The sequence below is a fragment of the Panicum virgatum genome, chromosome 5N (genome assembly GCF_016808335.1).
Source record: "Panicum virgatum strain AP13 chromosome 5N, P.virgatum_v5, whole genome shotgun sequence".
In the NCBI taxonomy this organism is placed as follows: Eukaryota; Viridiplantae; Streptophyta; class Magnoliopsida; order Poales; family Poaceae; genus Panicum; species Panicum virgatum.
In genome coordinates, this window is record NC_053149.1 from 41,260,663 (window position 1) to 41,282,323 (window position 21,661).

Below are 21,661 nucleotides of genomic sequence, written 5' to 3' on the forward strand. Positions count from 1 at the left end.
GTTCGGGCTGCTCGGGAGTGTAATACCCTACGTCCCGTTCGTGTTGCTCATGTACCTTGCACTTGTTTGTAGTAAAGGGATACAAATGAGCGAGAGAGGGACGAGCGTCCCTTGTCTCTAGGATCGACGAGAGTAGAGTGTCTATCGCTAAAGGGTGTTCCGGTTGATCAATCCGCCCTCGCCTGGTTGGGGTAGTATCGGACCGGAGCTTGTCGGAGCTCTTGCCTGCCTCTCCTAGCTGCGAGAGTGTGCATGTGTGATCCCTTGAGATGAGTTGATCTGGTGTCTCTGATCTCTCGGGAGTCCGATTCCTTGCACAGTAGCCCATCCTCCCCTCTTTATACGTCAGAGAGAAGAACGAAATACAATAGAGAGAGGGGGGAGCGCGTCATCCGCAGCTCCAGTCGTCTTGGGCCCACCTGGCCCTATCGTTGCCGCCGTCCTTCTCCGCAGCCGGGTCCGTCTCGGCGCGCGGTCCACGGAGCGGGAGTCAGCACGCCCCTACCCTATGGTCTACATTGCTGCAGGCCACGACAGGAAGGGGCGTTCCACTGGACACTGTGCTAGCATATGTCGTGTCAACGCGTGCCCGGTTGCCTGTCCGCCCATGCCGTTGTCAGTCCCGCGTGGTGCGGGTCGTGGTGGGCCCTTCCTCCTGGTCGGGCGCGTCCTCCTTTTCCGGTCGGCTACCTGACAAGTGGGACCTCTTCCCTAGGATTGGCGAGGCGGAGGTTCCTCCCCTAAGTTGGACGAGGCGGAGTCCCCTCCTTCTATTAGGTGGGGCGGAGTCCTCCTGGGTGAGTCGGATCGGCCGGTTCCGCCGCGGCTGCCAGTTAGTCTAACTGAGAGGCTTAACAGGTTAATCCCTTATTCAGATATCCGTGATATTTATACCCAACAACTTGTTTCAACAGCTGTTTTTATATAGACTACTATATTGTGGTTAGAGAAGATAAAATCGGACCTAGACTATGGATAAAAATAGACTTTGTTACCGACAATGACGGTCCAGCCCAATAAGCGCCCCCATAAGGGCAGCTCCAATGTATGGAACGTGAGGGGTGCTAAGACCGTGCCATGTCATCTCTACTAGCTTAGCAAAATTTGCTCCAATGTATAGTACCTCATTGCACCCATCCATGGATGAAGCTGAGCCCACAAGCCGCAGCCTCCCCCTTCTCTCTCCTCTAGCACCGGGTGCTTAAACAAGATACCGGTGCTAGAGATTGCTAAGCTAGGATCAGCACTCCAATGTATAACACTTTCTTTATTCATTTTTCTCTCCTTCTAGCACCTCCTTGGAACATATTGGAGCTGCCCTAAGAGTACAGGGCTCCCGCTTCTCTCCAGCCCAGCTCAACTCTGGAAAGCACCACGTCCACGTTACTGACACGCGGGACGGGCAGCGCAGCCGGAGAGTCACGCCCCCGGCGCCCTCACTCCCGAAAAGCGAAAACCATATCCACGCCGCGTGGGCCCGAGGCCAATCCACATCCGCCACGTGCCATATCCGGGATACCCTCCTCGTCCCCGTGGCCCGGGCCTCTCCTCTCCTCCCTCCCTCCACAACGGCACAGCAGCAGCGGCCAACTCGTCCGCTTGTCTCTCCTCCTCGCCGCCGCCCCCGGCCCCCTCTCCTCCTCCGACCACCCACCGCGCGTGCAATTCGAAGCAGGAGAGCCGCGCCGGGAGAGTGGGCAGCGAGCGGGAGCCCGAGGAGGGGCAAGCGCAATGTGGCTCTCGGGTGCGGCGATCTCCGCGCCGCTCGGCTGCCGCGGGCTGCCGCGCGGCGCGGTCGGCGGAGGCGGCAAGGCGCGGAGGGCGGAGGCGGAGAGGTGGCGGCGGGCGGGCGCGGGCCGGCGCTCGGGCGGCGCGAAGGTGAGGTGCGTGGCGACCGAGAAGCACGACGAGACGACGGCGGCGGCGGCGGTCGGCGTGGAGTTCGCGGACGAGGAGGACTACCGCAAGGGCGGAGGCGGCGAGATTCTCTACGTGCAAATGCAGGCCACCAAGCCCATGGAAAGCCAGTCCAAGATCGCCTCAAAGGTTATTAGATTACTGATAATTCTATTAATTCTCTAATCAATTTCTGTGCTCGTTCTAACGATCACGGCTACAGATTTCGTCCCCTTTTCTTGAACTATAGTATTTTTGGATTTACTGGACATGAAACTTTTCTTGACATGGAGGAGATAAAACGAAGTTATCTGTCTCTCATAGTCTCATTTACTAGTTTCCAACCACATCTCCCATTCTTTGGTATCTGAAACGGAAAGTACATTCGTAACAATTTTGACTACAGTATTATTCAGTCATCAATAAATCGAATTTTACCTTTTTCAAGAGAAAAAAACGACAGCCAAGTAGGTTACGGTAATCTTTTAGGAGCATACTAAAATATAGCGCATAGTAAAATATTGCACAATTGAGTAAGGAACCACGAACCACACGATCGTCGTCCTTCAGCAGTACTGTACTTCACGTGCTTTGGCTACACGGACGTCCATGGAAACGGGCCCAGTGTTAGACTGGTGGGCACGGCGTTTAACCTTCCTGGCTAGTGGCCACCATGGTTTTGGGTTCTACATGACTACCTGAGTGCCCATCTCCGCTTCGGTTAATTGGCGCAGTTTATCAGCATTTTTAAAAACAACTATGTCCTTTCTGAAGTGTACAGCTTAAAAGTTCTGGAATGCATTTTATCATGAAAGTGACTATACCTTATCAGGAACTGTCAAGAATTATGTCCGTTTGGAAGTGAACATTGCGCTGTACAGTACTTGGCTACGACTTCGACAAAACTAATCAGGAACTGTCACAGGATGCTAGCTATTGTGATTCGTGGCGACAAAGACTGTTCACATATATCTCCGGCCTATTGTAAGAAAATAAATCAGCCACACGTACTTGCGTGTTTGCACGACTACTATCTCTCTTTTTGGTATGACGTTGCCTGATTGCACAGTTATGTTGAACTCACTGGATTGCACAGACATGGGTATGGCATTTCCAGTCTAATGTCAGACAGTTTGACTTTGCTTTAGTCTAAGCAGTCAAATGGAGTAATCTAGGAACAGGTGACCCCCCAAAATCATTCCATTTTTCCTAGGACTGCCCAGAATGTTGACCAAAACCGTTCCGCTGTAAACTATGTACACATCACGATGTTTGAGTTCTTACTTTTACTATAACACTAATTTCTTAGGAATGAGCTATTTTCTTGCAGGATTAAGTAGCTAAAAATCTTATTAGCATAAAGAATGTTTGTCGTATGGTTCAGGAAAATGAATATGTGGTCTTTGATCTTTCTTGCAGCTGCTGCCCATATCTGATGAAAATTCAGTACTCGATTTGGTTATCATTGGCTGTGGTCCTGCCGGTCTTTCTCTAGCTTCAGAGTCAGCCAAGAAAGGGCTCACTGTTGGTCTTATTGGCCCTGACCTTCCATTCACGAACAACTATGGTGTGTGGGAGGATGAATTCAAAGGTATTGAATTATCTGCATTGCTACATTGAAGATTTTTTTCTTAATATCTTTATCAATAATTTACTTTGATGATACTCATCTTTTTCCCTCTCTTTTGATGTACAGATCTTGGTCTAGAGAGCTGTATCGAGCATGTCTGGAAGGATACTATTGTCTACCTAGACAATAACAAACCAATACTGATTGGCCGTTCTTATGGCAGGGTGCACCGTGACCTGCTCCATGAGGAGTTGTTGAGAAGGTAAATTCTTGTATAGCAATATTGGGATTCAGAAGTATGAATAACCAAGCAACGTGATATATAAAATTGACAAGCAGAAACACTTAAATAATTGGCAGATGCTATGAAGCTGGCGTTACATACCTCAACTCAAAAGTGGACAAGATCATTGAATCTCCAGATGGTCATAGAGTAGTCTGTTGTGAAAGGGGCCGTGAGATACTCTGCAGGCTTGCCATTGTTGCTTCAGGGGCAGCATCTGGTAGGCTTCTGGAGTATGAGGTTGGAGGTCCCCGTGTCTGTGTACAGACTGCATATGGAGTAGAAGTTGAGGTACACAAAGACTGAAGACGCTGTTACTTTCAATTCATTTTTTTATCCTTCATTTTATAATTTACATAAAATCAGTTTTCTCATTCTCATTCTCGACGAAACTTACAACATAGCATTTGGGTACTAGTTATTTCTTCTTTCAGAATGATTTGAAATTTTCAGGTGGAAAACAATCCATATGATCCCAGCTTAATGGTTTTCATGGACTACAGAGATTGTTTCCAAGAGAAATTCTCACACTCTGAACAAGAAAATCCAACTTTCCTGTATGCTATGCCTATGTCGTCCACACGAGTTTTCTTTGAGGTCTGTATGGAACTCTTATTGCCGGTGATTCTGCCACCAGTACTTCCCATGCTTCAAAGTTTCCAATCGAGTATTTTATCACAGGAAACATGTTTAGCCTCTAAAGATGCGATGCCCTTTGATGTACTTAAGAAGAGATTAATGTATCGGTTGGATGCGATGGGAGTTCGAATCCTGAAAGTTCACGAGGAGGTAAGAAGTTAAGGGTCACCAAGACTAGTAATTTCTCATTCATATGTGTTAGATGAAAATAAACTTAAATGCTTGAGCTTGGTTTCAGGAATGGTCCTACATTCCTGTTGGAGGGTCCTTACCTAATACAGATCAGAAAAATCTTGCATTTGGTGCTGCAGCAAGTATGGTGCATCCTGCAACTGGTATGGACAAATCCTTTATTTTTATGCACCATGTCCTTCCTTGCAGCTTTGCTGATATTCGCAACGTGTTAAAAATTCATAGGCTACTCAGTGGTCAGATCTTTATCTGAGGCTCCAAGATATGCCTCTTTAATATCCGATATCTTAAGGAACCGAGTTCCTGCACAATATTTGGCAGGAAGTTCTCAAAATTACAGTCCATCAATGCTCGGTAAGTATTCTTTTGGTGGCACTACTATTGTAGTATTACATCACTTCTGGACAAGTGCAGTTTTACTGTGTAAAGTTCATACGAGTGGGCAAAACTTTCTGCTACTAATCAATGTTGATGTTTCAGCATGGAGAACACTATGGCCTCAAGAAAGAAAACGTCAGCGATCCTTCTTCCTTTTCGGGTTGGCATTGATAATCCAACTGAATAATGAAGGCATACAAACATTCTTCGAAGCCTTTTTCAGGGTGCCAAAATGGTAGTTTCACTATTGCCATTTTCAGTCTATTTCAGAGAAATTCGGTGTACTTAAGTTAATCATTTCTAGGAAGTTTGACAACCACCGTTCTTCTCAACAGGATGTGGCAAGGGTTCTTGGGCTCAACCCTTTCATCGGTGGATCTAATACTGTTTTCATTCTACATGTTCGCCATAGCTCCGAATCAATTGCGAATGAACCTGGTCAGACATCTCCTCTCTGACCCGACAGGCTCAACAATGATAAAGACCTACCTGACCTTGTAAAACCATGTCACCAGTCTGCAAGAAGTCTAGAAACTGTACGGTTTTGTAGTTGTACATAACCTAGAGGGAATCTGAGGGTTACTTTTCTTTTTGCTGTTTGACAGCGGGTGGGCCTCGGGGTCACTGCTCATTGGCATGATAGAGTACACTTGTTAACTTTTTGTTTGCTATAGTGATGGCCTGATGGGATAGGGAAGCACATGTTGTCGTGCATGCTGGACGAATAAGTAGAGGGATCAACTGGTGGTCATGGTCCTGCATTATATTGGCCATTTTTAGGTCTCCGGCTCTTGTGTTTGTTTCCATCCCTGTCTTTGCTGTTTCAAGGCATTTTTACATGCCCATCAATTACACCCTTATTTTAGCTAGGTTGCTCAATGCCAAGTCAAAATGTTCCTTTTTCGAACAATATTTGCAAATGAGGAAAGGAGAAAAAAAGGTGTGCAAGATTAGTATGAGGCTGTCCTTGCTCCTGCCGCCATGGCCCATGGCATTTAGCTTCAAGATGTAGAGGAGGGATTGGAGAAGGCCTGTGCAGAACACAAAGGTTGGAGGCAAGGGAGAGAGGGGAAGGAAGGGCAGGAGGAGAGGCGGAACAACCCGTCTCCCTCCACCTCTCTGCCTTCTTCTCCCGCGCCCCCTATCCTCTCGCACTGATCGGCCAGTCACCGGCGTCCATCTCGGCTGGTGTGGCCGCGCGCGGCGGCTAGTCGCAATCATCACCGGGCGGTGGCGCGATGCAGGGAGGCCCTCTGAGCCCGGACGAGTACCGGGCCGCGTCGCCGCCGCCGCCGCTGCCGCACCAGGCGGCGCCCACCATCGTCGTGGCCATCGACCGCGACAGGAACAGCCAGCTGGGCGCCAAGTGGGTCGTGGACCACCTCCTCTCCAGCGCCTCCCACATCATCCTCCTCCACGTCGCCGCCCCCCACCACCCCTCCAACCGTACGTCGTCCCCCGCCGTAGCCGCCATCGCCAGCGCACGCGCACCTTCATGTCTCCCTCCCTTAATGCAGCGGCGGTGGCGGCTGAGCTGTGGTTTCGTTGATGATCTTCGCAGATGGATCCTCCGCGGCGGAGACAACGAATGGCTCGCTTGAGGCTGAGATGAAGGAGCTCTTTGCCCCCTACAGAGGACTATTCAGCCGGAATGCGGTGAGTTTTAATTTACTAGAGATTGCAAAAATACCACCACCATTGATGGAAGAATGGAATGCCATGTGATGCGAGTGATCTTGTGGCTGACGGCACCATCCATGGATGTTACACAGCAGGTGGATGTGTCCGAGGTCGTATTGGAGGAGCCAGACGTGTCCAAGGCCATTCTAGCTTACATCACTGCAAACAAGATCCAGAGCATCGCGCTCGGCGGAGCATGCAGAAATGCATTCACCAAGTAACTACTAGTAGCTAGAATCCTTCATTTTTTTTCGTAGGTCATTTTCCATCATCATTCAGATTCAGCAGCGATGGACTGACGCCCTGAACTGAAACAATGCGTCTCTCTCGGGCAGGAAATTCAAGAACGCGGACGTGCCGTCGACCCTGATGAAGTGCGCGCCCGACTACTGCAACATCTACGTCGTCGCCAAGGGCAGGTCCGTCAACGTCCGGCTCGCCAGGTGCGGCGTGCCGCCTTTCGCCGGCGCCGACATCCTCCGGGACGCCGAGTCCCTCCGGGCGTCGGCGCTGTACGCGCGGCGCGGCTCCAGGGGGTACCTGCCGCCGGCGACGCCGTCCGACGCGATGAGGCGCTCCGTCGACGGCCGCACCCTGCCGGAGCTCACCACGCGGCCGCCGTTCCGCGAGCGCTCGCTCCCGGGCTCGGCGACCAAGAACATGATGATGCCGCTGTCCAAGGACCACTCCGACGAGTCCATCCGGTCGGCGAGGCACGACTCCCTCTCCGAGTTCGACTTGGGCTCCGCCATGGACTTCGGCGAGAACCTCGACTTGTCCGGCACACTCGCCGCCAGCCCCGGCCATGAGCCCATGTCGCCGGCATCCGGCGTGAGTAGTAGACGCGCGCAGTCATGCGTTGTTGTTGATTTGATTTCCTGACTGACACCAGCCAGCGTGGCTCATGATCAGCAGGCGCATCGGGAGCTGGAAGCCGAGATGCGGCGGCTCCGGCTGGAGCTCCGGCAGACGATGGACATGTACAACGCGGCGTGCAAGGAGGCCATCAACGCGAAGCAGCGTGCCAAGGAGATGCAGATGCTCAAGCTGGAGGACGCGCGGCGGCTGGAGGAGGCCCGGCACGCGGAGGAGGCGGCGCTGGCGCTGGCCGAGATGGAGAAGGCCAAGTGCCGCGCCGCCATGGAGGCCGCCGAGGCGGCGCAGCGGCTGGCCGACCTGGAGGCGCAGCGGCGGCGCAACGCCGAGGTGCGCGCGCGCCGCGAGGCCGACGAGAAGGTGCGCGCCCTGGACGCCATCTCCAACCACGACTTCCGCTACCGCCGGTACCACATCGACGAGATCGAGATGGCCACGGAGCGCTTCTCCGACGGCCTCAAGATCGGCGAGGGCGGCTACGGCCCCGTGTACCGCGCCTCCCTCGACCACACCCCCGTCGCCATCAAGGTGCTCCGCCCCGACGCGCACCAGGGCCGGAAGCAGTTCCAGCAGGAGGTGGAGGTGCTCAGCTGCATCCGCCACCCCAACATGGTGCTCCTCCTCGGCGCCTGCCCGGAGTACGGCTGCCTGGTCTACGAGTACATGGACAACGGAAGCCTGGAGGACCGGCTCTACCGGCGCGGCGGCACGCTGCCGATCCCGTGGAGCCAGCGGTTCCGGATCGCGGCGGAGATCGCAACGGCGCTGCTGTTCCTGCACCAGACCAAGCCGGAGCCACTGGTGCACCGGGACCTGAAGCCCGCCAACATCCTGCTGGACCGCAACTTCGTGAGCAAGATCAGCGACGTCGGGCTGGCGCGCCTGGTGCCGCCGGCGGTGGCGGACAGCGTGACGCAGTACCGGCTGACGGCGACGGCGGGCACCTTCTGCTACATTGACCCGGAGTACCAGCAGACGGGGAAGCTGGGCGTCAAGTCGGACATCTACTCGCTCGGCGTGCTGCTGCTGCAGGTGGTCACCGCGCGGCCGCCCATGGGGCTGACGCACCACGTCGAGAAGGCCATCGACGCCGGCACCTTCCACCAGATGCTCGACGCCACCGTCAAGGACTGGCCCGTCGAGGAGGCGCTCGGCTTCGCCAAGCTCGCGCTCAAGTGCACGGAGATGCGCCGGAGGGACCGCCCGGACCTCGCCACCGTCGTCCTGCCGGAGCTCAACCGGCTAAGGAACCTCGGCATCGCCTACGACGCGCGCATCACGGGCGCGGCCAGCTGCGGCGGCGCCGACGGTGCCGCGCACGCCAGCGTGAGCTCCACGACGCTGCAGGGTGGCTCGTGGAAAACGGCGGAGAGCTAGCGGCTGGTCTACTTGCCTGCTGTCGTCAGTTAGAGAGGGAGCGAGATTTTTGTACTATTATTACGGGGAGGGGGCTTAAATCCAAAAGCTAAGTCCATCTTGGTGCATGTACAGTCTGTGTATGAGAAATACTAACACGTCTTGCAGTGCTGCTTGCTGCGTCTCTCATCAGCTCAACTTTTGATGAGGAATACATCTTTGTTAATCCTCTTTGTGGGCTTGTGGCCCGGAAAAATGGTTTGGGTTAAAAACTTAAGGAAAAAATCTAGTTTACACCCTTAATTATTGCAAAAGTTTGATTTCCAACCTTAAACTAAAACTCCGTATATGATAGACCATCCAACTATCAAAATCGGGCAAATTTGGCCTTTAGGTGGTTTTGAAGGTGGTTTTCTATTTTATGAAAATTAAAAATATTCAAATTTAAACTAAAACAATTCATAAGTAATTCATTTTAAATCAAAAAAATATGGAATGGGTATCAAAAATTTTCTAAAAATGTAACCTATCTATTGACACTGTACTTGTCATTTATTTGATTCTATTTTTTTATGATCATAGTATTTGGTTGCTTGTTATGCTGATTCAAATAGAGCAATAATAAATAGATTGCATTTTTAGAAAAAAAAATTTATACTAGTTTCATATATTCTATTTTTTAAAATATTAGTTTTGATTTTATAGATAATTTTTCTTTAAAATACAAAACCACCTTCAAAACCACCCTATGGGCTAAATTTGCCTGATTTCCGGTTTTGTAGTTTAAGGTTGAAAATCATACTTTTGTGATAGTTCAAGGGTGTAAACCAGAATTTTCCCAAAACTTAAAATGGATGCTTGATAAATGAAACAATTGCAAGACTATTCCATGAGCACACATCAACACAGGTCAAAGCCTAGGAAAAGGTCAAATTTCCTAGCCCATGATATAGTACTTATTCTTTGAAAATGTCTACATTAACCCCCTACCTATCGGCAGTCGACTACTTAATTCCCAACCTGTAAAATCGGTTATTCCACACCCCAACCTTTTCAAAACCGGACAAATACTTCCTCAAACGATTTTGGATTGTGGTTTTATCTTTTTCCTTTTTATTTATTTTGAATGAATTATCGAAAAATCATAGCAAATCATAAAAAATCATAAAATGAAAAATCCAATTTTGTTGGACTCCACATGAGCAGAAACACAGTGAACATATAATGTGATATGTTTTGATACAATTTTTTTGCTGTAGATTTTCTCTATTCTTTTTTATAATTAATTGGAATAATTTATAACTACAGTTTTTATAGTTCGATTGTGGTAAAATTTTTGTGGTAACCTAATTATTGTATGCTTGAATTGTAGTAAAAAAATTCATACTCATTGGATCATGTATTACATAGTTATAGATTTATTTAGTGTTTATGATTGTTAAATCTATAACTAAGTTATATATGATCTAATAAGTATGAATTTTTTTACTACCGTTCAAGCATACAGTAGTTAGACCACCATAGAAATTTCACTGCAATTGGACCATACTAACTATAGTTATGAGTTATTAAATTAATTATAGAAAAGAATAGATCAAAATGTACAGCAAAAATTTTGTACTACAACATACCATATTATATGTTCAGTATATATGTAGATCTGGTCATGTGGAGTCCAACAAAATTGGAATGTCTATTTTTATGATTTTTTCTATAATTTACTATGGTTTTTTGATGATTCATCCAAAATAAATAAATGGAGGGGTTATTTGGCCGGTTTTGGAAAGATTGGGGTGTGGAATACCCGGTTTATAGGCTGGGGGGTTAAGTAGTCGACTATCGATAGGTGGGCGGGGGGGGGGGGGGGGGGGGGGGGTTATGTGGACTTTTTCCTTATTCTTTCTTTGCGATATGGAACTTGATATTGTAATTATAATATGACGCTTACATTTTGTCTACCACATAGATACAGCAAAACACTACTGGACAACTAATGACAAAATATAGTATTTGTTTCTACACCATATATTTGCACCAAGTGACCATGATAATTTTACACTAAGAGGCATATTACACAAAATTACAAAAACATTGTCGTTGTACCATGTGACGGACATAGTAAAATTTACTACTTTAATGTGAATCAATTGGAGAAATTCAATTCCGATAGGATGGTTCAAGTTAAATCAGATTACATGCATTTTTACACTGTTCATGTATTGGAGATGCATACCACATTCAAACATAATAAACATAATATATCGTTTTCAACTATTCAAGTAACGTAGCTTGATAGGAGTGGACGTCGAGCTGATCAGCTAAAGCTCGACCTCACTAGGATAATGAGCGAGCTGATTCAACTTGGCTTTTATATGGTAGTGAGTAAATAAAATCTGTCTTGCCTCAACTTGACCTGATAAGAACCTGATAAGAACAATTTTACCGGCACCTCCCCTGGCACAGTGAGGTTCCCAAAATCAACGGCACGATAACAATCACGATTCCAAAAATAATATATTGAATTTTGCCTTAGATATGTTGCATTTCCTTTGACCTTGAGCTTGAACGAAAAGAAACATCACCGGTAGTGGCAAAAAGGGGTTCATAGCAGTCATGAAACCATGTGAGACACCCAGCCCAATCATCTTATGATCACAACTGAGTTGTTGTTTGGGCATGGATGTCTCACATGGTTTGATGATGACCATAAAAATTTTAAGTGTACAACAGAAGCTCAAGGTCAACATATGTTACCCAGCGTGAAAACTGGATACAAATTGATATCTTCACAGGCATTGGCATAACATCATTTGTCATGTCTATAAAAAACTAAAATCACAAGCATTGATCACTAATTTGTAACTATATTTGTTTCAAAAGCATGTCTCATGGGCTAATATCACTATTATTCTAAAACTAATTTCATATCATCCCAATCTACTAGAAAAAAAATGGCACTCACCAAGTGGGCACGGAGCACGACCGGAGTGAACGCGGCGGGAGACACGTGTCGGTGGGCAGCAGGGGCTCCTCCTTCTCCTCCTCCTAGTCCTCCCTCCCTCTCTTCCTCCTCCTCTCTCTCTCTGCCCCTGTCCCTGTCCCTGTCCCTCTCCCACTCCTCATCCTCCTCCGCGTCCTCCTCCTCGCCCGGTGCAGAGGACAGGCCCAGCCGCGGCGGCAACGTTGGCCCAAGACCGCGGCGGCGGAGAGGCCATGGCTCAGGGGCGCGGAGCGGAGCAGCCTCGGAGGCGCCGGTGGGGAGGGGGCGCGCGGCGGGGGTGCCGGCCGGGCTCGTGGCGCGGAGGAGGAGGGGGCGGCGGCGGACGTCGAGGGCGGCATGGGGGCGGGCGGGGCGGAGCAGGCCGGGCGCGCGGCGGCAGCACCGGCCGGCTCAGCGCGCAGAGGAGGAGGGGGCGGCGGCCGATCGGGGCAGCCTCGGGGGCGCCAGTCGGGGCGGGCTCCGGCCGGTCGCTGGTCGGGGTGGGGTCGCGGCGGCGCCGGCGGTCAAGGCTGGCGGCGGACGCGGTTGGCGGGGACCCGGTCGGGGGCGGGTGGCGGGGGCCGAAGGCGACGGCAGCGGCGGCGTGGGGGCGGGTCGTTGGTGGCGTGGGGGTGCGTGGGAGTGGGGCGCAGTGGCGTCGGTGCGTGTGAGAGGCCGGGGGGGCGAGGGGGGCCGCCGCTCGCTAAGTCCTAGTTTTGGGTTCGCCGTGTGTCAGATCCAAGACACACGGCGAAGTCAGGACTTCGCCGTGTGCCAGATCTAAGACACACATCGACTCTTATTTTCATTATTTCATGTACATAGCACTAAATTACATAATGTATATTTAAAAAATCACTAAACCTAAACTCTAAAATTTTTTATATGGTCTCATTAACATGATAATTTTTTTACTAATTCCAATCTATTGTTTTATGTTATTATTAATCACATTTTACTTATGTCAATTATAATAGTTTACTTACAATTAATTCATTAAAAATACTAAATGGACCCGGAAAAATATGAAAATTCAACATGAAGGAATCATTATTGCATATTGTCTATAGAAAAAGTTTCAAAGTCAAACTCAAATTTTTCTATCATGATATGTACAAATCTAACATCGTTCTCTTCTTCTCTGTGAAACTTCTCCGGGAAACTCTCAATTCGTAAGCATCATCGTGACAAAATGTTCGTATCGTGCTCAAATTTTTATCATACATTCCACATATGATAGGATGAAGCTACGGCAAATCTCATAATTTTCTGACATCGTTCTAATTTTACATAATTTAAACACTATTTGCCACCACGACCGTCGTAAGGTTTCATTACCACAATCTTTGAAATTTTGTTTCAACTACTATTTAAGCTCTAACACTAAAGTCAATATTATGAATATCATTTTTTACAAATTTTTTCCTATTATTTCATGCCCTTTGCAATTATATTTGATTTATATGGAAAAAATCATTGAAATGAAATAAATTAGTTAAATACAACTAACATGTCTATAAAAATATCATATTCAAACTTAGAGTACCAAACAAAATATGGAGAGTGTAGAAAAAATTTGGAAGAAAAAACATGAATTTTTTTCGTGTTCGCCGTGTGCTGGACTGAGGCACACGACAAAGGTCCATGTTTGCCGTGTGTCACCCTGGACACATGACAAATAATGACGTCCGTCAGGCCCCAGACGGCGCTTCACGGCAGAAGAACGTTCGCCGTGTGCCAGACCTATGGCACACGGCGAAGATTGGAGTTCACCGTGTGCCTGACTCTAGCACATGGCAAACAATGACGGCCTCACGGCCGTCACACGGTCCCTGACGGCAAAACTGCGTACGAGGCACGTGATTCATGTTCGCCGTGTGCTTACGGGTTGACACATGGCGAAACGCCACGTTCGTTGTGTGCTAGGGCTTGGCACACGGCGAAGAGCGCGGTTCGCCGTGTGTGTGATATTTGCCGTGTGTTTTTTTTGCAGACACACGGCAAATCATCTCTTTGCCGTGTGCCCGATAAAATGCACACGGTAAAGATTCTGGCACACGGCGAATTAGCGTTTTCCGGTAGTGTAGGCTCGTTAAGCTCATGAGCTCAAATCACTTTAATTTTTCATTAGGAAACTATTCACTAATCCTTTGTAACTCAGAAGGCAAAGCGACCAAACATGTCACACACTTGAGTTCTGTCAAAATGCTCATTTCATTATTTGGTATATATTCTGGTAAGAAGCTAGCTATGCAATAAGCTAGAGGGAGAAATAAACCTAGTGTAATAAAGCAGCTATATATGTTTGGGATTGTTTCACTTGCTCCTATCTGTGTATTCATGTGATCGTACTGTGTGGTTTCTCTTGTTTCATCAATAAAAAAGAGCCAAGGGCATGGTCAGCAAACACCCAATTTTCAATGGCTGTGGCTACGAGCAATAACAAGTATTTCTAGGGGAGAACTAGTTACGTGCACGACATGGAAAGTTGGAAGGCTGTGATCAGTAGGTGGATAAACAATCAATAGAACGCCCAAGTTTGTTGTTCAGTATTTTCCACGAGCTCTCGTTTAACTTTATGGCACACTTAAACACGTTCAGATCCAACAAATGTTAACACCGTGACCTCATAGAGAGCATGCACAATGCAGAATATTTTCCTCTCTTTTGTATTGGGTTAGTGTAGTGCTGATGAAGGTAAATGAAGCCAGCTCATAACTCCGGCCCAATAGTTATATAGTTGAAAACTTGATGAAATGTGCCAGATGGCTTGAATGCTAACAAGATCAACAGTAGGAAATCAGTCAACTAAACCTTTATATTCCTCCATATAGCCCTGATGAATGCTAATACATACCAGTGTTCTCCGTCTACATTCTGAAATTATGCACGTATACTGCAGTTCATCAATTCGGCATTGCACCCACCTTTATATTCCATAATAAGAAAAACATTAGTATCAAATATATATTGAACCAAACCTTGTTATTATTGAGCAGAAAGTAAGCCAGTGGCAAAGCTAAGCCAATTAGCATATAGGTGAAACTTACACATATATTATTGTAGCAAATATAGTAAGTTCTACACTTTATGGCCAGGTCTTCCTGGTGTTATTTCTTCAGGTTATTACATTCATCCAATATTCCAAAAATTCATTATCTGTAAAATGAACAACCCAAGAAATTTTTAAGGAGAACATTACGTGTTCCTTCACAAGTTTATATTAATAATGATATATAGGTCGTTTACAGGTGTCCACATGCTCCATCCACCTCGTTGCTTCAGGAGGTTCAGTGACTTGTTTTTTTTGTATTGAGAGATGAAGGAATGACGAAATGGCGCCTAAGGGAATAAATAAAAATGAGTACCATCAACTTAAAGTAGAGTGTGCATCAAAAGAAACAGAGATATGAATGTCAGTAAGCTAAATGAGTGGTATTCATTTTTTATTGCAAAAAATAAAACAAGAAATGTTTGGAGGGGTGCAATATATATTGGACAACAGAAGAACTAGGTCGGAGAAAACACATACATAAATGGGAGGAATACATTAAGGCACTTGGTATATGACTATATGTATATAAAAACAACGAAACACAACAAACTGAGCCATTATTTTCTTTGTGGTGAGAAGAAGTAAGAATATATAAACTGTGCAAAAGAACCAAGCAGAATAACAAACAAAGTGCCTGATTTTATATTTGTCATTCTGTGGTTTAAGCAGAATCATATATAAGAACAGTCACAAAAGTACAAGATAATACTAAACACATGGGTAAATGTAGAAGATTTTACAACTCTACACTATATTATATTACAAACAAATTTGCATGAGAAAATTACATTTTTCCGACGGGAGATCAAGATAAAAAAAATTAAGTACACAGGTGCATATAGTTTTATCTGAAACATCTCATGTGAGTACATGCATAATACCTAATATCACATCACGCTCTCTCTGCTTAATATATATAAGCTCCCCCTTGCATCCTGTTGAATTTTCATTTACTTTCTATGAAAGAGAATCTACCACTGCACCGGATATCTGTCCTAATCTGTGAAGATCAAGTTACATTATATTTACTATATATCTTTAAAGGATGCATCTGTTCCCCGCATATGATATGAGAAAGGCCGGTAAGAAAGGCATGTCAATCAACCTTGGAAGAATCAGGCAAGAAAGATCTGCAGCAGAATTCTTACTGATGAAAAAAACTTTGATGGATCTAACAAGAAAAACAATGTGTAACAGATATTGGTGGCTGCCTAATAACTTGTACGTGGAACAAAAAAACTTAATAGGTCAAATTGATATGCCAGCGCTGGCATATCAATATGCATGAATTATCTTGGCATGTCATGAGAAATGTGGAAATCATCAGAACAAAGAACATTACCTCATCCGATCCTCACGGCCTTGGAGTCGATGTTTTATTTCTCTTGTTCTACAAATTAGCATCTGATTTGAGCATCCTCTAGGAACTGGCTACTGATGAAGAATCATCTGGGAATTCAACGGGAGAAGTTCTGACATATATATATAGGTGGGAGTAGCTACAAGCGGGTGTAAAAAGGAAGGAAGCCCTACCACAGTGCTACAATATATATTTCTTTGTTATTAAACTCATTAATGATATCACCAATATTTTGCCAAGCAATTATGTTTTTATCTGAAGTTATTCATTCGAAACAGGAGAAATCAAGATTTGGTGGATTTCTGTAAGAATTGGACTTACATGAAGCCTGAAGGCGATGAAAGTATGGCATAAATATATTACATTTTAATTCAGATATACTAGACGTACGTAAGTAAGTTCAATTATATGAAGCAATTCATCAACAACTGCACAAAGTCAGACTAGAATTTATCTCCAGTCACTAGAAATATTGGATAGAACAGGGAATAATAAATTAAATAATTAATTTAAAGGTCTAGCCACAAGCATAATTACATATAACTAATGATAATTAAAAGATTTTTCTATGATAACAGTAGTACACATGCCCTATAAATTGTTATGCTTTTTACAAGGCAGATAGGAAACAACTTTTAAACTGAATAATGAATTTATAAAAAAAAGGCAAATCATACACTGTTTTCTGGTTGTTATTGACGGGGAAAGGGGGTTTTGAATGTAACTGGGCACCCAGCAGTATGACTTACTCATCTCGGCTCTCCTAATAATAATTGTATAGATGGGCATTGCTCAAAGTTTTGCATGTATCCTTTCATTACGATACCTCTCCCACTGCTTGTCCTTAATTTTATATATAGTTTCAAGGTTATATACACATGAACAGTACACAATAAGATATAGTGTCCGAGGCACTCAGCAAACTTGTGTTTTCCGGTAGTGTATATTACTTGATGCCAATAGCGTAAGTATAGTGTCACACAAAATCTAGTTGAACAGAACAGTACACAATAAGATATAGGATATTATGCCTATATGACTATATTTTGCACCAAGGGATCTAGGAAGATATATGCATGTAATCACATCATTTTTCATAATCTCTCTTCGGTTGAATTATAAATTCGGATATAGGCTTATTAACAAGTTATCCTAGAGCACACTTGATCTAGGAAGTGATTACAAGCATATGACAGCAATTCAATGCCCAGAGGCAATCGACGCCTAATGCAAGAATGTTCTTTAATTTGCTTTGCTGGAAGTTCTGATCTTCTGCGTTTCTGGACATCTACATGTTCCAGATCAGAGAAGAGCAACAGCCAGCATCACTCTGCATTTCTGCATTTTTGAGCCATAACTTTTGAAGGATTTCATGTCTGTTGGGTGTATGCATGCGTGCTAGCTCACTTCTGAAGCCAAACCAACCCCGAATAACAGTACTCGATCTTATCCCAACAGCTTAGCCATGAAATCACATATAAGAATCATCAATCTTGATACAAATTTAAAAATTCTGAGAGTGAAAACAAACATGCAATTGGATTCTTGATGAAAACTAATTAGGGAAAACAAACATGCCACTACTACGACACCCTGCCTAAAGACAATGCAAATAGAATGAAATCAAAGCCAAACATTGGCTGACACAACGACATGCATGAGACTCGATCATAACATGAGACATGACATAAGAAGTAACACAATCCTCCTCTGCAACTCAAGCAGTCAAGATTCCCGACGTCTAGTACTTGTAAGTAGGCAGGAACCACCTGCCGGGCTTCAGCCGCTGCCAGTTCCCCGGGACCTTCTCCACGACGGTGGCAGCGCGGCCGATCATGTCCCACTTGCACAAGAAGTACCCATAAGGGTTGCCGTCACCAATACCGCCGTCTTCGTCCACCTCCTCTTGGCGCTGCCAGCTGAGGAAGTAGACGCAGTTCCTGCTGAGCCCGACGAAGCGGTCGCTCGCCGGGAGCACGTAGCAGCTGCTGTCCAGGCTTTGGAAGATGACCGTGCCGTGAAGCTCCGGCTCGTTCGCCCAGTCGATCGATGGCCTCCCCGTCGGCGTCGAGCGTGTTGCGCAGCTCGAAGGACAGCCGCGGCAGCAGGTCACCAGCTGGGCTCACCGGCCCCTCCGGCGCCTCACCGGCGGCGGCCGGCAGCTCCCGCTGGACAAGGACGCGCACCTGGCCCTCGTGCTCGATGACGTGCGCGCCGCGCATGCCAGGGAGCCATTCCACGTGGCCCTGGGCATGGCCATTCACGGCGGCGATTGCAGCCTCCTCGCCCTCCAGCACTTGGGGGCCGTGGGTGAGTAGACGGGCCCTGAGTTGCGGCATGCGCATCCAGAACGTCTCCGAGTGCACCGTGGCCCAGCCGGCGGCGTCGCGGCGGCGCCACAGGACGACGCGGCCGCGCGCCTGGCCAGCCGGCCAGTTGTACACCACGACGACGACCTCGTCCTCGCCCGTCATGCCGGGGTCCGTGGCGAAGCCGTACGTGAGCGTGCCGTGGAACGGTGGAAGCACTCCGGCAGGCGCGGGGCCTCGGTGCTCTCCCCGGTCAGCGGGTTCACCAGCACGGCCGACAGGTCGTCGTCCGTGTCGATCCCGAGGAGGAGACCGGCGCCGTACCCGGCCACCCTCCTGCCCTCCAGCGCCGCGACGTGGATCAGGTGGTAGTCACCGGAGACCGGCGAGTAGAAGAGGACGTTTCCGGAGTCGTCGTGGTGGTCGCTCTCCACGATCCACGGCTGGAAGCGCTGGTGGGCGTCCTCCGGGACGGCCTGACGCCACTCCGGGCAGGCGGCGCGGAAACGGACGAGATCCTGAGGGTCAGCGAGGCGTTCGGAGATGAACCAGAGGGCGAGCGCCGGGAGGCGGGTCCAATCCATGGAGCCCTCCATCTCCATGAACTCCGGCTAACAAGCTAGCAAGGGATTCGATCGATCTATCGGATCGGATCTGAAAGGCTAGCTTATGCTATAGAATATAGATGTGAGGCTTTGTTGTGAGCTCAAGGGAATTGAAGGAGGCAGGGAATGCCAGTATATGTAGATAGTGGCTGGTTGTGAGTTGTGACTCATTTCAGGAGAGAGTTCAATGGACATGCAACGCCTGTGCTCATCATCATACAGCTGTAGCTTGCCAGTTTTGTAACGTTACCAGCCTACTCATTTAATTCGCAGGAAATCGCCAAGATTTGCACACAGCTGTGTATTTGTTTTTCAGAGTTTTGCCAAAATTTGAACTTCACAGAGTGTGTTCCTTATTTTGATTATTTACATCAGAGTCCAGTTAAATAATGTATTTTTATTATCCTCATTTTTGTATGTACTTATGTAGTGTATTCAGACGTAATTTTTGTTAAAAACAAGTTTAAATGGATTTTACAATATAATAATACCCAAATTCTATGAAAGCCTTTTTCGCGTTATGAAACATAATTATTGCACTACATACTGTAGCTAGCGGGGAAATATGGGCAAATACAAATGGCCTTTTGTGCTCTTGTAGCGCAAGATAAGAGCCCGTTTGGGAGGCCGGAGCTGGCGAATTCGAAGCCACGTTTTCTACCTCCCTTGGAGCTCAAGATGGCAATGAGTACCCGAAACCTGAGTATTCGATGGGTTTTACATAATAAGAAGACGGGTATGGAATGAGTTTTCTACCCATGGGTACATTATTGGGCAAAATTCTGTACCCATCGGGTATGGCGGGTACGGGTGTAGATGTATACATACCTGCCTACCTGCGGGTAATTAAGAAATGTACTCGCAGGAAAAAAAGACATCCTAAGTACCTAACTCATTTTAGCCCATATGGCCCTTGAATTTGGCCCAAATTCAATTAAACCCTCATAGTATATATATTATTGAACCATCCCTGAAATCTTACTCCACCCTCATGTTGGGGACGCCACCTTCGCCCATCGTTGAAGCTGCGAGCAAGGGAGCGGAAGAAATGTCGAAGCTGCGAAGGCGAAGAGGGCGCACCGAAGGGTTTGGGACGAAGGGTACCAAGCGAAGGCCGGTGCCGCCCGAAGAGAAGCGAAGAGGCGGTGCGCACAACGAAGAGGCGGCGCACGCGAGAAGGGACGGACGGCAAAGCGATTCCGAGATCCCCTTCGTTGAGGCAGCGAAGACCCTCGGTGGCGAAGGGACACGAAGTGAAGCGGCCCCACTGTTGGAAATCTGTACGGAGTATACAGCTGTAATTCCACTAATTCGTGTCGAGTGTTGTAACATTACGATTCTGCCCAGGGAATATTCCTAGATGCTGGCAGTTAGGGGGTAGTAAGGAAATTTTGGCCAGGGAGTAGTTGAGTCTTTGGGCTATAAATACACCCCTTATAACTGTGTATGGAGGAGGATATATTGAATAAGGTGCAATTACTCTATTGCTTTGATTTTCGTGCAGCCTTTGTGCTAGTGTTTTTTCTCTCGAGGTTTTGCCTCCCTTCGTTCGGGCTGTTATGACCTCTTCGTCCCAAAGAGTGTCTTACACCAACAGTTTTGGCGCCCACCCGCGGTTCGTCCTCGACACGACCACATGGCAGCGAAGAAGAAACCTAACCCCGGCACTTCGGAGGCCAACGCCTCGACCGAAGCCCTTCCTACAAACGACAACACCCTCGACACCACGAACGGCGACAACACCGAAGACAACGGCGAAGACCTCGGGGTCGAAGACCTCGCTGAAGGGGACTTTGAGGTCGATCTCCATGACCTCGGTATCTCTGCCGAAGACATCCAAACCATGAGGAGAATCGACACACGCTTATCCGAGCGTCTCCGCCAAGTACAGCAAGCTCAGCAAACTCAAGCCAACACTTCAAATGCAGTGGTGACAAGAGCGAAGGGAAAAGGGCAAGAACTCACTGCCAAAGAGCTGGAGGAACAACTCAACAAGCTAAAAGAAGAAGAGCTTCGCTGCAAGGCCATGTGGCAGTCACTTCGAGATAGTCTGATAATGATGAAGCCACCTCGCCAAGTCCCCAAGCCCGTACAGCAGGTGCCACAGCCACAGAGGTTTCGCCAAAAAACCCATTTTCATCGAAGACGAATGGTACTCGGATGAAGAAGAAGGCGAGTACAGGATGCCACATCAGCTTCGTCCATAATAGTTTCATCCACAGCAAGACCTCGCCACGCATCTTTCCGTAGAATTCGAAGAGCTCCCGTGGCCACCACGCTTCAACCCCACCATTCTTCCACAGTTCGATGGGGAATCTGATCCAAAAGATCCAGGGGTGGCAGGACATGCAAAGTAAAAGCATTCATCCTCTCGCTGAAGGGTCTCACTCAGCATTGGTACTCCAACCTCCCAGGTGGTCACATCCACACTTGGGACCAGCTCCGAAGAGAGCTCACAGCTGCCTTCAGAGCGCCGAAGACA

At 47.4% G+C, this 21,661-nt stretch overlaps 2 protein-coding genes across 3 annotated transcripts; both read left to right on the plus strand.

The window, feature by feature from the left end:
- Nucleotides 1-1,565: 1,565 nt before the first annotated feature.
- LOC120673640 (lycopene epsilon cyclase, chloroplastic-like) lies at nt 1,566-5,823 on the plus strand. The gene is made up of 10 exons (XM_039954585.1): nt 1,566-2,046; nt 3,316-3,487; nt 3,593-3,728; nt 3,827-4,040; nt 4,203-4,346; nt 4,431-4,538; nt 4,627-4,723; nt 4,806-4,934; nt 5,061-5,193; nt 5,294-5,823. Exons 1-10 carry the CDS (start codon nt 1,732-1,734, stop codon nt 5,457-5,459), a joined length of 1,614 nt encoding a protein of 537 aa, XP_039810519.1. The 5' UTR covers nt 1,566-1,731; the 3' UTR covers nt 5,460-5,823.
- Nucleotides 5,824-5,991: 168 nt separating this feature from the next.
- On the plus strand, nt 5,992-8,991 carry LOC120673638 (U-box domain-containing protein 35-like). Of its 2 annotated transcripts, none has more exons than XM_039954583.1 (5): nt 5,992-6,404; nt 6,520-6,614; nt 6,731-6,855; nt 6,974-7,469; nt 7,551-8,991. In XM_039954583.1, exons 1-5 carry the CDS (start codon nt 6,197-6,199, stop codon nt 8,889-8,891), a joined length of 2,265 nt encoding a protein of 754 aa, XP_039810517.1. In that variant the 5' UTR covers nt 5,992-6,196; the 3' UTR covers nt 8,892-8,991. The 2 variants fall into 2 exon arrangements, with proteins under 2 accessions (XP_039810517.1, XP_039810518.1); XM_039954584.1 differs by having other exon boundaries at nt 7,554-8,991.
- Nucleotides 8,992-21,661: the final 12,670 nt, after the last annotated feature.